Below are 17,673 nucleotides of genomic sequence, written 5' to 3'. Positions count from 1 at the left end.
TGCTTTCCTTGGGTGGCAAATATGTTGTTCCCCAAGAGCTACACCAGTTCTGAAAACTTAAGTAATGCAAAGTGATACTGTCCTGCTTTATATAATGTGGAGCTCAAACAAACACCATAGGGCAGGGTGGTACTGGGCATAATAAGCTGGAGGCTTGATTAAGTACGGTACAGCTGCAGTGTTGTGCGTGTATTAGTTTCAAAGTAAAACACAGTCAGCAGAGCAGGGAAACCACCCCTTGTGTTAATGGCACAACTGTTTTGAAGCTTAATTTGCTCGTCCTGAAGCAAGAACAGAGCCAAAGAGAGTAAAAATAGCTAAACACGTTATTAGCATGATGACAATTATGACTAAGCTCATACCAGATATCCCCACTCTCTGCCCACACCTATCTCTATTATGTTCTGAGCTCTTGATAGTAAAGGAGAAGGTATGCAAAAGACTTGAGATCACTGCTCAGGTCAGAAACCACCACCTTGAATATAGTTCTGCACACACAGGTAATGTCTCATGATGTAACTCCCAAAAATTAAGGGTAATGGAAATTGAACATGGGCACAAGATGTTGGTTTCTGTACAGTTTCCAGATTCAGGTCTGAACCATGAAGTCAAATTCAGCCCTGACATGAGCAGGTAAAAAAATTCAGAAACTTTAGTTGAATCGTATCTGCCTTTCACCCCTGTTCAGCAAGAGCACTGAGCACTTGCTTAACTTTGGGCATGTACAGATATTCACCAAAGACGATGGGAATAATCACATGCAAAGATAGCCAAGTGTTGCTGCAGGAACTATAAAAGGACGTAATTTTAATGCTTTTTTTTTAAATGCAGCTAGATGGTGCTGTACAGTTTCAAAACGTATTAATGAATTTTTGTTAATTACTTTTGTTAAGCAATTATTTTTTTTAAGTTCTTATACATATATTTAGAGGAAGGAGGTAAAAGAGTAAAAAATATAAATGAAGCAAATATATTGCTGCAAAGTGTTTTGACAAATATTCTCACTAATGTTTTTGCGATTCTACTTGTCAGACATCCATTTTCATTTTGTTATCAATCTCTCTTTTACAAAAGCCTACTATATGATAGTATGTACATTCATCCTACATTTGGTCTTTCTGTCTGCACAAGATGAAGTTACTAAGGTTCTAATGGTGTAACTGGAGAGAAATTTGACTTACATAGTTTGTACATGGGAAGAAAAGTACAATCATAGTCTTGTTGTTAGAAGTCTGTATTAGTATAAAGACCCACATCAAACTGCATTTTCTGTATATGAAGGAAAAAAAGCACTTTCAATACAATTCTAATAACCTTTCATTTGGTGAGTGATTGTAATAACGTCTATTATTACTTTTTGAAAAGTGATGTTTTGGTAAAATGCAATTAAAAATTATTTGTTCTGAAATAAAAGCATAGAAAAAGAGCACCTCAAATTCTCAATCATCACAAACATTAAAGACTTTTTCTTCCATTAATTTTACTGAGATAGTACGTTTAAAAAAACCCAAAGCCCAACATGTTTAGCAAAACCAACATTCAAAGGCTGCAGACAGAAAACCAAACAGCTGGCCATTAATTTGAGGTTTTCATGACTGCTGCCTCTAAAAGATGACAAATCCTTCGTGAGCACATCTCCCTTCTGGTAAATCTGCTTGATCATCCAGATCTCTATTTCAGATCTAAAGGTTTTAAATATGTATGTGTCCCTTTCTTTGCTACCCACAAAGTTTTCCAGAGGTCACTGAGATGCTCCAGTCTGTTTTCATCACTAATGTGTTTTCTCTCTGTTATTCTCCTCCAGACTTGGAAGAAAAAGTGCATCACTCCTCATTGCTTGCGGCTAGTCAACCTGTGACATATATTCTGGTACTCCTCCTCAGAGGGCATCTAAGTGCGAGGATTTTTCTTAGGCTTCTTTTTGCATTTTACACGTCACTAACATTTCAAAACATTACAGCAACTTATGGTTCTCTAATAAATCATCAGAAAAGTTCAGCCAATTCATATCATTAGCCCAGTAACAAACATGCTTCTTCTACCTGCTGCAAAGAAATGGCATACTGTATTTCTAAATACAGTATAAACAAATGTTACCCTAAAATAACCATGAATTATGGTACAATCCCAAAGGCAAAAGGACTGAAGGCATGAAATAATAATTCCACAAAATTATTATTTCCACAGAAGATGGAAGTAAGGATGGGTAACCTGGGAGGAATACAGAGACGCTGTCCAAGCACGCAGGGATGAGGTTAGGAAAGTGTCCTGGTTTTGGCTGGGATAGAGTTAATTCTCTTCTTAGTAGCTGGCACAGTGCTGTGTTTTGCATTTAGTGTGAGAATGATGTTGATAACAAGCTGATGTTTTAGTTGTTGCTGAGTAGTGTTTATCCTAAGTCAAGGACTTTTCAGTTTCCCATGCTCTGCCAGCAAGCAGGTGTGCAAGAAGCTGGGAGGGAGCATGGCCAGGAACTACCCAAAGGGGTATTCCATACCATGGAAAGTCATGCCCAGTATATAAACTGGGGGGAGCTGGCGGGAGGGATCACTGCTGGGGCATCACCCCATTGTGCATCACTGGGGTTTTTCTCCTTTCCCCCCCCTGCTTCTTTTTTTGTTATATTCCTTTTCATTACTATTACTATTATTATTATTATTTCATTATTATTATTGTTAGTATTATATTTTACTTTCGTTATTAAACCGTTCTTATCTCAACCCACGAGTTTTACCTTCTTTCCTGATTCTCCTCCCCATCCCACTGGGAGCGGGGCGGGGAGTGAGGGAGCGGCTGCGTGGTGCTTAGCTGCTGGCTGGGGTTAAACCACGAGAGTGGTTTAAAGCCCAGCTGGAATTGACTCTGGCCAGGGGAGTCAAAGACAACAAGAAAGGCTTCTGTAAGTACCCAGGTGACAACAGAAAGGCTAGGGAAAATGTGTGCCCACTGCTTTTCCTACGAGGAAAGGCTGAGAGAGCTGGGACTGTTCAGCCTGGGCAAGAGAAGGCTCAGGGGGATCTCACCCAAGTATATGTACACCTGCAGGGAGGGGGCGAAGAGGACGGAGCCAGGCTCTTTCCAGCGGTGCCCAGTGACAGGACCAGAGGCGATGGGCACAAGCTGACACACAGGAGGTTCCCTCTGAACACCAGGAAACACTCTGTCACTGTGAGGGTGACCGAGCACGGGCACAGGCTGCCCAGGGAGGTGGTGGAGTCTCCGTCCTCGGAGGTACTCAGAAGCCGTCCGGACATGGTCCTGGGCAACCGGCTGTGGGTGACCCTGCTTGAACAGCAGGGTTGGACCAGACGACTTCCAGAGGTCCCTCCTAACCTCAACCAGTCCGTGATTCTGTGCTTTTGTGAAAGTTACTATTTTTAAAGGTACTTAGAACTGTAACTGCAGCATTTACAAGGCCACCAATAATGGTGTTATTCTTGATAAAATGCACTTTGTTCACACTGTTCCTGAGAGAAATAGGTTATTTATTTTCTCTAAGGAAGCTGATTAATGTGCCATACTAAACACAACATCACCAGTGGAGTTGTCCGTAACAGAAGAAACACAATTGTTAAAACTTTTTACTTCCTTAAGGCAGTGTAAAGGAAGTTACATATCTATTTTGTACAATATGAGTCATTATATGGAGCTGAAACTTATGAAATAGAACAATAAACAAAACATCCACAAAGAACCATCTCTGGAAAGTCTTCAAATCAGAGGTACTCATGTAAGATGTGAATGTGATTTTATTTTAATTCAAAGGCAAAGGGTGCAAGTTATAGAGTTGGGATCAGAGTCAAGAACAACTCCATATGTTCTGCCTTTATCTTCAGTGAAGCACGAGCACGGTCTACTATGCAAACCAAGTTAAACTGAGAATTAATCAGTGATAGCTGCTCTAGATTTACAAACAGACGCAGAACAGAATTTGGTCCTTACACTACTATTATAGCTGGTAAGAAAGACACCAGGACTGTAACTCCTGACAGATGGCCATTTTGCGTTCTGTTCAATGCTAGTTTAGAGAAAAAAATGAAATGTTCTATTTATATTAGCTTTTTGGTTACCCTTACCTAAAACAATGGTTAATCTTGACATAAAGTAACAGAGCTACTAATTGTACCTGGTAAAAATTTGGATGCATTGAACTAAAGGCACTTGAACAAAATAAAGAGTATCCTTGGCGTTACCTGTCGCAGTAACTCCTCCTGACGCATCCTAATTCGCTCCCTCTCCATCTGGATTCTCTGGAGCCTCAACTTCTGCTGCTGCTGTTGCTGTGTGGTCAGTGCACTGGGCAAGTTCAACAGCCCTGGCTGCGGAGTCTGGGGAGGACGACTCTGCTGTGACATGGCTGTGCTGGGTGTTATTTGGTGCTGGTGATTCATGACTGTGGGAAAGAAAATAAATCATGGCTGGTTAAGTAGAATTGTACTTTAAGATAACAGAGGGCCTAGGACACATGTTGCTCATTTACAGTATAGAGTTATTAGAATTACTGTATTTCAAATGACAGATAACTACTCCATCTGGCAAGATGTGGTACTAGTAATTGCTTAATAAATGATTTCTAATATTTCACATGTGTATAAAACATGAATACTTACAATACACCAAGTATTTATATTCATCCTGGTATGTTCAAATATTTACCTAATGATAGGTAGTAAATGACATGCAGGTTTTTTTAATTGAAAATTCCTCTACAAATGTGTGCCTATAATATGCAGTAAGCTAGTAAAAATGTTTTCAATCTTAACATTTTCTTTATTGACAGATCTAAATTAATTATTGCAAGAATAATTACCAGCATAAATAATGAGCACTGTGTGTGTTTTCCACCACTATGAAGGAGATACACCCTTTTTTCAATGACACGCAGATGAGAGATGTTCCAGTTTCAGTTAAGAAGCAAACCTCACAGGAGGTCCTGTCCCTGGCAGGCTGTAGCCTTCCTGTATTATCATGGACGAGTCACAATCTCTGTGTACTCATCTATAAAGGAGGGTTAATATTATTCTTGTACCTCGCAGAAGTGTTTTAAGCACTCCTTACCTCACAGGCACTCACACATTACAGTAATGAAAAGCAGCTTGAGAACTGTAACTGAAGGGAAAAAATGCATCTAATGAGATCCAGCGAGAAGCTGGACTGTCAGAAGTTACAAAAGCAGTGCAATAAAAAGACACCAGAAACTATGAGAAGCTACATCTTTCCATAATATCCTTAACATACTTTCACTTACTTTTACAAAGCAGGTGAGATGCAAGGAAAAGATAATTAAATTGAATTTGTACCACATTCATAAATAAAAAAGCACAGTAGTAAGAATCACTGCTAACTTTTCTTGATAGATGTCTTTGTCTCTTTTGAACAAACACTGCTCTTTTTTCCAAATGGCCTCAGCCATTCCGTGTTTCAGGATGCAGTCGGTGTAAAGTTAGCTCTCTGAGTTCACAGTATGAGAATTACTATCAATAGCAAAACAGTGTAATTGCAAGTTACTAATCCATTATACCAGTTTCATTATCAAACTCAGCAAAAATCTTTATCAATCTTGTACTGAAAGAACTGCCCAAATTCACTGTTGCTTTAAACAGTTATATCAGGCAAGAATTGAGTTTAATGAGTTCTTAAATGCAAGCCTGTATAAAATCAATCCAAAAAAGATGCCAAGTTCAGGCCTGGCATAACTCCTCTCAGGAGTTATATAAATCAGGTAAGGCTGAATTTACAATTCATGGTTTCATTTGCAAATGAAAAAGGTCTAATAAATTAGAGATTAAGATGTCTGATTTTAGACCTGATTTAACACAATAGAGAGATTTGTAACTCTCTCGTGAGTTCTGGATATGCAAGCACCATATTGTATACTTAATGTCTTACAAAGAAAACCAAAGTAGTCTTTTGCACATTTGATTAACAACTGAAACCTTATCTGTTAGGGTATTCAGATTTGGAAATGACCCATTAATTCCCCACCTTTGGTAGGATATTCAAAAGGTTCGTCTGGGGAATAACTCCATAGATGGCAGGTGAGAAATGAGACCTTTTGTAAGCAAAGCTGATTTATACTCAAGTAAACCAGCTAAACCCTTTCACTTGCAGACAGAAGGCTGCTGCTCAGACAGTTAACGTTGCTTAGACTGTTAATGTTACTTAAATCAACATAATCTTTTCTGGTCAAATTCAGAAACTATAAATCAGAGCAGAATTCTCTGTTGGATGGGCATTTTTATTCAGAGAACTGTTATGAAAGAAATTGCAAGTCTTTGTGTAGCTCCACAGTCACTCTGGTAATCATGCCACAAAGCTAAAATAATCATTTGGCACCTTCAACGGCAGGTATCACTTGGCCATGGAAACAGAACCACCCGTTCTCTCTAGAAATGTTTCCCTCTTAGTAATAGGCTTGGAAAAAACAGGGGGAAAATGAGACACAGAGGGGAAACTGCATAGCCTCTGCTTGTACCTCCTTTTCATTTTTGAGTAAAATCTATCAGTTCCCAGCAATGCAACCTAATGCCTTTCCTGAACCATGGGGTGAACAGTTCCTTCTTTTCCTTCCCCACCTTCACATTTCCAGCAAAAACCACACACAGTACCTAAAGCCAGTCTGGATTACAAGTGGTAGCCATGTACTGCTTTAAAAATTAATTGACATTTTTGCAAGGATTCTTTCACTAATGGGGCAATAGCATAATTAACAAAGCTCCTACCTTTTAACAAGAACACCCCAGATACTAAAATACTCTCTAGAAGAGATGCAATATTTTTCTGTCCAAAGGACTAAGATTTGTATCTTCCTTTTTATCTTTCACTCATTGTTCGTACTATGAGAACTGCAATCTCAACTCAGTTCTATGCTTCTCAGACCTGAACATATTTATGCTGTGTGAATGTCTGACCTTGAAGGATACAGTACAGCAAGCACTGTTAGAAGTGTGCATTGAAAGAACTGGGTTGATGATTTTACAGCCTGGATCAAATGTATGATACCCATACAATGCAAAGTGCTGAACTTAACTCACTCTGTCAGTTCCAAGTTAAAAATTTTTCTGAAAGGTTGACTTTATGCTAGCCAGCTTTCTGCCAAATCAGGTACTGTCTTGTCTTTCTGCAACTGGAGTAATGCAGGTACACAGGCGTTAGGCCAGCATAAACTTTGCCCAGCTTCGTTTGACAGAAATGTTTATATGTGTTCACATCAGATGTGAATCAAATTTTTCCTTCTGGGTGATCCAGTATCACACAGGTCCAGCACGTAAAGACTATGAAACCATTTGAGAGTGCAGCTGCATGGTATTTTAGCTTCAGTGGCAAATCCAGCTCAAGAAATAACCCAAGTTAAAAGCAGCCCTGCAGTAATATAACCTTTTCACGGATTCAGTTTATGTGTGGTCCACAAACAGCTGTATCCACACAAATGACATCATGCTTCCGCATGAAACGAGAGTGTTGCCGTTTATCACCTCTTCCCCACCCAGCTGCTTGTTCCTGCCCACATGCTACCCCTTTACTGAGCTGGCAAAAGCATTTTTGTGGCCACACAGCAACCTAAAAATTGCCTGGGGATAAAAAGAAGGTATTTTCTGGCTAGATCCGTTCCCAGCAAAAGTAACTGGGTAGCCATGAAACTGCCTATGTGCAACCAACGTAGGAGTCCAGGTGGGAAAAATGAGGTGGCTGCAGCAAAGACGGACCAAAGCCAGCACTGATCAGTGACTTTTCAGGGATAAAAACCCCAAAAGGTTAGCAAGTGCAGTGCTGAGAGGGGAAAGGTAGGAATGAGAGCTGGGTGCAGAAATCAAACCACTTTCATAATGGGAAAACAATATATGGAACCACATTTTAAGATGCAGTGAATCTAGTCTTATTCACATTAAAATAAGTAAGAAATATTTTAAGTACAATTATATAAAATTTATCAGTGTAAATCTGGTGTTAAATTGCCAGACCATAAGCACTTAAGCAGGAATTTAACTCTTCTCATATGCATAAGGATGTGCTTAAATTTTTGGCATGTCAATGGCTGAGTGAATAGAACAACGATGCTAAGAATCCAGGCGGGCTGAGGGATTATCACAATATAGTAAGTTCTCCATAAGAAAATTGCTTTCATCTAAGCAGCACACGCAAATTATAGAACCAGGCAAAGTTAAGTAAAGATTAATAGCCTGTATGGTGTGTCTGGGATACACTCAGGGCTAGGGCGTGAGTCGTAGTACTATGTCATGGCTATTTGTTGCCTTTGCTATACAAAATAATCCCTTCTTCTTCATCAGCTCATCTGTACCCATGTTGTATCACAGCTGCAATTATACATGCAAGAAGGCAAAGAACAAGACAATATGAAAATGCTGAGGAATACTTCTCCCTGAGCTATGGTCCTCAATAACCCTCCAAGTAATTTCTTCTCATGGGGACAGACAGAGTATTTTGGTCAAATGAACTCTATACCTTTGAGTAAATTACTTTTCTTTCAAGCAATACTATCCATTGTTACATACCATCAAGGAACTACAGGAGCTCAGTACAGTAAATAAAGTAAGCATTCCCACACCTTGACATTAGGAGTACAGAAATTACATCACACTGAATCTCCTACAAGTCAAATATGCCGTAAGTATGTCATCATATTTCTAAGAAACAACAAAAATCCATTCTACTTCCGAAAAAAAGTTATTTGCATCATCTGGGTTTGATAAAGCTACAGCGACAGCAAAGTTTTACAAGTTTCAGTGCAGGAGACGCACAGACAGAAGGCAAAGGAGTAGGTAGGGGCCATCCTCAGCCAATTCCACCACCTGCACTATCTGGCTCTGCTCCTCTTTCAGTCAGTGTCTTTCTCCTCAGAGGTTCATAGGTCTAAACCTCTGGACACAGGTCCACAGAAAACCAGATCTGTTCAAAACTACCGCTAATTGGAATGGCTTTTAAAGAACCATTGATTTGGGTCATAGAGACAAACTTACTGAAGGTCATCTGAACCCACTGACACCACATTTTTCTCTAGCATACACTGCTTCAAGAAAAAATGGGATTCAGGTAACTCTCCATTCAGTTTGAATACCAGACATCTACTTTCATAGCAGCCCAAACTGAAGAGACTCAGAAACATTAAGTATAGAGGAGTCATGTATCTATGCTTTCAAACAAGTACAGATAGTTTTGTCAAGGTATCTGGATAGAGTATGTTTATGATAAAGTCCAACTTAAAATGGAGCATTAAATTGATATGGTGATAAAATCAATTTTCTTTTTTTAATATCATTCAAAACCAGTTTATAAATACACAGATGCTAAGGCCCAGGTTTTGATCCTACCAACTGCATAACAGCATCATTCCATTTGAATTGTTCTTGAGTGCAATCACAATAATGTCCCATAAGCAAATTTAGGACATAAGTGGTCTACTTTTGTGAAGTCAAATCTAGCTTTTGTGCGTGCATATAATGCACATTAATGCACATTAAGTTAATCTAACCTAGCTCAAAACAAATATTAACTGGAAATAAAAATAGTATAAAACACAAGACTGTTAGGTGATCTTTTTTTATATCTATTATAGAAAACAGAACGAAACCAAAACTTGGAGCATTCTGCAGCACTTCCCACAACAACTGCTGCATTCAGCTGCTCTAAAAATATATCCCAAGGGTCAAAATGTTACATGTACGGTAATAAAACAGCTGACTCTGGGAACTAGCTAGTAATTAAATCATGGCAGATTTGCAAGTACTCTTTTGCGTTGGTTCCACTGAAAGGCACTGAAATGATTATGAGCAAGCCTTCAGTTAATGTGTTAAGTTTTAGGGCTTTTCTATACCAGCAGTTCACATGTGATGGCACACGGAACGTCCTCTGCAAAACAGCCTGTCCAAATGGTCCTCCAGACTTTTGACAAGCACTGCTCGTCACCTTCCTGGGGCTACTGAAGCCCGGGCCATATGAAATGCAGCATATCATCTCCAGTTTGAAACACTCCCACAGGATAAACCATGAGGCCAAAGACATGCTGAGCACCGAAGATGAAGTGCTTGCTCCTTTTCCCCTCAGTCAACAGCCACCCTGCATCCACTGCCATTTTCCTCAGCACAGTTCCTGGCCCACGTTACGTGATTTGGGCACTAAAATCTTCATACAGTTTGTGCACTAGCAAATACCCATCGGCAGCAGATAAATCCTTCATATGTGTCATGTTTCCCTGCTTGCTCAGTTCCCTGTCATCCTCATTGTGCAGGAAACCAGCTGACTCACTGGCCTCTCACTGATAGAAATTCTTGAGCTTGAGGTTGTGTGTGAACACGCACACATGCTTCACACCAAGCAACGCATTTTCCAGGACAAGAGAGGGGTGCAGAATGTACTCCCGAGGAGGCAGAGTACAAGAAAAAAGTTCAAAGAGCTATTGCCTGCAGATGAGCATCGCTGCTGCAGCTGTGCTACACAATGCTCTGCAAACACCAAATCAGCAATATAAAGACCTCACTTTGTATACAGAACTGACCACAGAAGACAAAGATGAGAAAACGGTGGAAAGATTTTATTATCTCACTGGGAAAAGTCTACAAAAATGAATGGGACTGTATTACCGGGAATAATCCCCAAAAGTAATACAGATGTAGTAGACAGACTAGAGAGACAGTAACTTATGGGTAATCTTACATACATGAAGAGTCCCTGATTCAAGACAGGAAACATTCATAGAAAGCATGACTGTGGCTCCCAGGAAAACAACATAACTGATAGCAAAATGTCTTCAAGTACCAGGGAAAATCTAACCGAAACATCCAGGAAAATGAAGAAAACAGTAACAGCCAGTAGTGTTGCACAAGTATATCAGCTCCAGCTAAAGGAGCTGTGAATTAAGAAAGAGACAAGCTGACTGAGAACATAGCCTGGTAAGCACAGGAAGACAGTGGTGAAAATTCCCAGATTGTACACAACAGTCAAAAGACTGAGGAACAGAACCACTTTAAAATTTTTGGTGCTGGAGATACCCTTGGGCATCTCACAGTGTTGTGTAAATGCAGTGATTGTCGGTATCAGTCATTTCCAGTGAAGAAGTCTGCAACTGCACAAGCAAGTCTAGTACTTCTGATATTCAACAATCCAAAGACACTGTACGGGCTCCTGATTTACCCAAGACAAAAGTTCTTCCTGTTTATGGTGCTAAGAATAGCATCCAGCACTGATATCCTCCAGATAAGCCAGGAGTGAAATACAGTGAATTTTCAAAGTATTAACTACATGGTTTGTTCAGAGTGCAGATTAGTTTTATTACCTACGCAGATCAGTACTAGCTGCATCGAACAGGCGTGGATTAGTCCTGTGCTATATCCAGGGCCAGTCTGGGTCTAGAGGCAGCTTTATTACCTGTAGGTGGTGCAAAGCCCACACTAATAAATCCTTCTGGACCTTGTGGAAAGCATGCAGGTATATCTAAACCGTCTTTGCAACATGTTTCCAGAATCAGGTGTTCTGGAGAGTACAGCACAGAGATGCCAGTGTGTCATCCAACATGACTTCTCCAGAGGCATGTAGATGTCATTTGATCCCCAAGTTAAGTCTCCTGGAACCCACGGACTGCAGTGCAGAGGCACCCACTTCATTTTGTGGAAGTGTATTAGCACTACCTTTGAGAGGATCGTTATCAGACCTGGGTTAGATCTCCATACAATTTCAGATTTGGGATTCTCTCCATAATGCTCTCGAGATAAAGAAAGATGACTATACTACCGGAATGCAGACAGGCTTATACTGAAAATTGCAGCTTCCTACATCGACAGCTATTATCTCAGAGAAATTTTGACCCGAGAAGATCGGAAGACCTAAAGAAACGTCCAGGTCAAAGAACATAAAGAAAGTCTACCAGTGATAAATGAGCTTTCCCTGTTCCCTGCAAACCTAGTAGCAGCTGGAACACTTGAGGCAAATGATGCACAGAAAGGAAATGCAGTCATGTTACACACAAAGCCAGAGGCACAGAGACAGGCACTGGCAGTACTAATGTGAAACCCATAGAACTCGTAATCCTCCTCAACGAACTATCGGCCCAGAAATCCTGCAGTTTGGCAGAGCAGTTAAAGCTACTGAATGATGCTTCAGAAAACCTAATGCAGTAGTGCTGCACAAGCTGCAACCAAAAGCATTTGCCACTGGAGTTCTGACAGACGGGGAAAAGGGACTTCTTGGTGAACTGAACAATTCCACTAGGAAGATAGCTGGCTACAAGGCTTTGAGATGTCTGGCAGAAATCTGCATGTGCTGTACAGTGTGTGCGAGCACACAAAGCAAATCCAACAATTTGGGGCTTACTGGACATAGGTGGTTCAATACAGTGTAAATGTGCAGTAAGTCCACCCATAGTTTTTGAAACCTGCAGTTGTCCTGCTGTGGCGGATTGGGCCCCCCACCAGCCAGCAACTAAGCCCCCATGCAGGCAGTCACTCAATTCCTCCCCCCACCAGCAGGATGGGGGAGAGAATTGGAAGAGCAAAAGCGAGAAAAACTTGTGGGCTGAGATAAAGACAGTTTAATAAGTGAGGCAAAGCTGCGCACACAAGCAAAGCAAAATAAAGAATTTATTCACGACTTCCCATCAGCAGGCAGATGTTTAGCTGCTTCCTGGAAAGCAGGTGCTGAGCACATGTAAGGGTTACTTGGGAAGACAAACGTTGTAACCATGAACGTCGCCCTCCTCCTTTCCTTGACCTTTTATTGCTGAGCATGGCATCATATGGCATGGAATATCCCCTTAGGTAATTCACATCAGCTGTCTCGGCAGTGTCACCTCCCAATTTCTTGCGAACCTCCAGCCTACTTGCAGTGGGGAGGGGAAACAGTGGGAAAAAACAGAAAGCCTCAACACTCTGCAAGCTCTCCTCAGCCATAGCCAAAACATTTGGTGTGTTATCAACAGTTTTAGTCACAAATCCAAAACACAGCACCATAGGGGATGCTATGAAATTAACTCCATCCCAGCCAAGCCCAGTACAAATGCAGGGTGAGTGCATAGCACTTGTATAGTAAACTAAATGCTTCTGTAAAATATTTTCTGTTCAGAAGCAGTACAACTGATCTGATGTACCCTTCAGTACCTTTCAGTCAGGATGCTGGAAACTAGTAATTCAAAAGGAATATTTAAAAAGTCCTTAAGCTCTACCTGAATTCAAGTCTGCGTAAAAAAGGAAACCGCATCTGGAGGCGACTGGACATACTGTAGCTCCACTGAGCTGGCCTCTCTGCTGGAGAGGAGATTGCAGATGTTTTCTAACGTCTCAAACTTTCTGACTGCACAGGGAGACTATGGCAAGGTACATCTGGGAATAAATCAAAATACACTAGCAAGTGATTTGTTTTGCTACATATGAAAAATAACTTCATCCCATACCAATCTTACTACAGAAAACATCTTTACACATTGTAAAGTCAAAGGATCTGCTCATATTGGCCCTGTGCATGCTTCTCCACATTTCATGACAGAAAATATGATTGTTTCCTTTCACTGTGGCAAAAAATATGGATGTTTCCAATGTATGTAGTCCTGGAATGATACAATTAATATGACTGGACTTTCCACAAAATAAATTAAAACCAAGGTTCAGATTTGCTGGAAACCTTTTTTTGTGACCTGTTTTTTTGTTGAAAATCATTACATATTTTCACCTATTCTATGCTTGCAAAAATGACACTGAAGTTTACAAATCTGTACAAATTAAAACACTGTCCTAGACAGGACAATTCCAAAAGTAAGTTTCAATAGAGTATCTGATTCTTGCTATTATCAACCTCTATTTTATACATCGATAATGAAGTGTGCTTTTACAGGTAATTACCTGCATGCATCTTCCCAGCATTTTCTTTACAGAATCAACACCATTAAAATCTGCGGTCGTATTTGTCTCCCATATAATTGTGCCAACACTTATGATCACTTAGAACAATTCCCCTCTTTTTTCTCTATCCCCCTCGCCCTCTGTATTTTCTATGCACAACACTATATGTAACGTCAGGTAGGTTTTATCCTGCAACGCTACCTACTTGGGCAAAAAAAAGCATCCAGGCAGAACTCCAGTCTCCTCAAAAGAAGTGTGGAGAAGTACAATGACATAGTTATTACAGGACCAAGACTTCTCACTGCTTTTGCATTTGCCAGTGTGGGAGTTCTTCAAACAACAAGAAAAAAAAATTTGGAATAAAGAATAAGTTGCTTTTCTTAAGGGTAGAGCTACAACAATATGCATGGGGAAAACAAAAATATAGTACCTGGAATACCTTTAAGCATGTTTGATATGTCTGATATTGTCTAGATTTCAATTAATAGTGAATCTTTAAATACACTAGTTGGAATGAAAAGAATCCCAACAATGGAAAAATTACCCCTGTGGTATATACATAAGCTTAGTTTGAGAAAAGTCGTCTACCTAACTGCTTTTCCTGGAACTAGTCAACTGAACCAGAGCTGAACTCCTGTACTGAACAGTTCAGTAACACTGTTGTTGAATATAGCTGATAACTCTTCGTCACTAAAGGTTTGAATGAGGCCAGTGAAGGAAAGTCTTGTGTCAACTCCAGTGAGCAACTTAACAATACAACTACATTCTACAAATCTCTGCTCCTTATGATATAATTATATGGCACATTGTTGTGCTATTTACGCAATTTTATTAATGCCTGCTATTATTTATATTTGAATTCTGAATTTATATTTTAATGCTGAGGAACATAATGGAGTTTGGGTTAAAGAAGAAAAACCTGTAGTTCACGCTCCGACTAGACTACCCAATATGAATACTGATTTCAGTACAATGACACTCACCTAATAAATCAGTGACACTTTAACAACTCTTTTCAGCCTGTGGTCTGGGGAGCCTTAGGACCTCTGGACTGTTTTTGAGAGGTCAAAAGGTAACTAAGGAAAATCAACTGGTCTTCAGTAAGCTTAAATTCACTAGGCAGGGTTTGGCACTCCCAGTGTAACATTTCTAAGGTTCTGCAAACAAAGGAAAAATATGAAAAGCTCAAATCTACCATGCTATGGTAAAGGAGATTGGATATAACATAGCAGGTGAAAAGTAGTCACCATTCTAGCAGACAGACTCAGGGTGGCCTTGAATTCAGTTCTCTTGGGGAAAAACAAATTTATTTTGCAAAATGAAGTAAGACTCTTCAATAAACAGCCATTACACAATTTTCCAGCTCAAATGAAAGCAAGTAAAAATGTAGAGCTAAGTTCCAAACCTGGACTATGTGGCCACAGTTTCACTGTAGTCCATGGAATTAGAACTATTTAGTTCACATTTCAAGTTAGACCTATGTAATCTTCTTTTTCCAGTTAGATGAAAAATGAAAAAATTCTTTTATTGCTTTTGTTTGCTTTTAAATTAATAATGATATTCTAGTGAATTAGGTTTTCTGACACTGTAGAAGACCTTTCTGTTGATGACTTTGCTGGATATATACTAAGCAAGGATTATTTTGTGGGCAAGAGACTCTGCAAGTTGCAGAAGCCAAAACATGCCAGTGTAAATTGTTTCTGACATATGCGTTGAACTGATTGTACCAACTTTTATTATTTTAGTGTCAGAAGCGTCTGGATGCAACTGTGGATCTTTTTCTCTACTCTGTTTATAGGCAGCCCAGAGCCTAATTCATACGAACTGGCCAGCGTCAGGTGTCACGCAACACAGTCTGATGAAAAACAAATGTCTGTAGAAGTTAAAAAAAAAGAAAGAACGAACACAGCCATATTACAGTTTTGACTTAGTCACGACATCGTGAAGAAAAAAAGACTAGGCTCCGCTCCTTTTCTCTCTCCGCTTCTGCCAACAAAGAACTGCTTGTTTCACTTATTTCCCAGAAACAGCATTAGCCTTCCAACAAGGTCAGCAAAAAATGCTGCTTTTCAGTTCTGGTGCATTTTGTTCCAAAAATCTGTAAAGTATTAAACCAAAAAGTTGTACTATCCCAGTGCACAGAGACTCCTTTATTCAGATTTCTGGGCTGAAAATAGCTATACAGAAATTTCTCAACAGTTTTAACTGTTATGTTAAGTTCTGTGATATTCGCATTTAACTAATCTTTCCTGTCTTCAATGAGTCAAGCTTAAAAAAAACCCAAATGAACAACCTGCAGGTGCAGCATCAAAGCTATGATTTAGCAGGAAGTTATTTAAAAGATTAGAGATTTACTCTGTAAGCACTTTTAACAATAAATCAGTAACAACAAATAATGGTGGGGGCTGCTTGACTGGAGAGACAGCTTTAATGCTAATGACCAGTTACTGATGACCATTATTATTTAAAATATTTATTAAATTATTTTTACTTTTGTTTCAGCTTTTGCATTTCGTCCGCTTTGAAACTATGAAAATGACGCTCTACTCTTGCACTGGCACATGTTTGGATTACTAACCTTGAAAGGAAATGCTTACACCAACAGGAACTTCTTTGTGTTAAAATTAAAAATTACTAGGTTTTGAAACAATACCAACATGTCTTGAACACATCAACCTTTAACATTTCAGATTTACTAGATAGTCAGTTGCTGGTTTAAAGGTGTGTGTCCTTTGAGGTATCTGGATTTAATTCACCTGATACTGAAGTTAATTCCTATTAGTCTCTCGGACTATTAGCCACTGTCCTTAAAACATAAATAAATTATTCCATTTGAAATCTGCCTGATAAATTACTTCTTAGAGGTTTTAATTGCAAATAACCAAAAAAACGCCCATTCTTTTCCAGAGCTGTGTCATAAAACCCTCATTCCCACAGAACATGCAAGTCCTCTACAACGCTTTCAGCTCTCCTGTAAGCATTATTTCATTAACTAGAAGCAGGTGCCAAAATTATTCACATTGACCACAACTGAATTGTGTCCGCTTCTTTCAGGATATCCAGTAATTAAAAATGACCTGGAACAGGAAGCCTTTCTACCGTGCAGGTGGTGTGAGGGTATGGGCTACACTGAGGGAAAAACATGTTCCTCTCAATGTTACATATTTGTAGTCAAATTTCCAGGCAATGCCAAACCAAGCCTTGCAAAATCTAGACCATTTCATGTATGTTAGTTATCACTAAAATACATACCACCCGTTTTTAAACACTTTGGGAGTTTCTGCGTTCTTATCTCCAGAGACTCACTTTGACACGGTAACCAAAACTGCATTTTATCATCCTCAAACAATTATAGTTACACCTCTTTTATCATGGCAGGATATGGAAACTTTGGTTCATGTGTTTATTGCTCTTAGACAGGATTATTGCATTGTTTTATTGGTTGGATTTCCTGGCTGATTAAAAAAAATGAAAGCAGAGGCAAAGTGCCATAACTCCCAGTTGTATCCAGACCCAATTAAATTACCATTAGCAATACAGCTGAAAGCTAAACTTTTTAGATTCACGGATGAATTTCTATAACACAAACAGTTGTCAGTGTAAGAGGCTCTTCATGTTAAATTCTATTGTGTAATACATAATGTCTTTCACCTTAGAGAACCAGTGTATTTAACAGTTAACACTCCACTGCTTGTATCACTTGGGTCATGCCTGCTGGTGGATCTTGATAGACTAAGCTTCTAAGGTAAGGAGCTTTCTCTTCTTCAGTAGGGAAAAAAAATCAAAATCAAATAGTTCTTCATCTGGAGTTTGACACAATAAGTTAATA

The 17,673-nt window shown here is 39.5% G+C and overlaps 1 protein-coding gene across 1 annotated transcript in view; it reads right to left on the bottom strand.

Moving 5' to 3' along the window:
- The window catches only part of WWTR1 (WW domain containing transcription regulator 1), a 78,885-nt gene that overhangs the window by 7,822 nt on the left and 53,390 nt on the right, over window positions 1-17,673 (bottom strand). The window contains exon 3 of the mRNA XM_050902540.1: window positions 4,194-4,393. Within this exon, the coding sequence (XP_050758497.1) occupies window positions 4,194-4,393 (200 nt within the window). The remainder of the gene's footprint in view (window positions 1-4,193; window positions 4,394-17,673) is intronic.

This window comes from Gymnogyps californianus, chromosome 10 (assembly GCF_018139145.2).
Source record: "Gymnogyps californianus isolate 813 chromosome 10, ASM1813914v2, whole genome shotgun sequence".
NCBI classification, from domain to species: Eukaryota; Metazoa; Chordata; class Aves; order Accipitriformes; family Cathartidae; genus Gymnogyps; species Gymnogyps californianus.
Note: the sequence above shows the minus strand (reverse complement) of the source record. Positions and strands in the feature narration are given on the sequence as shown.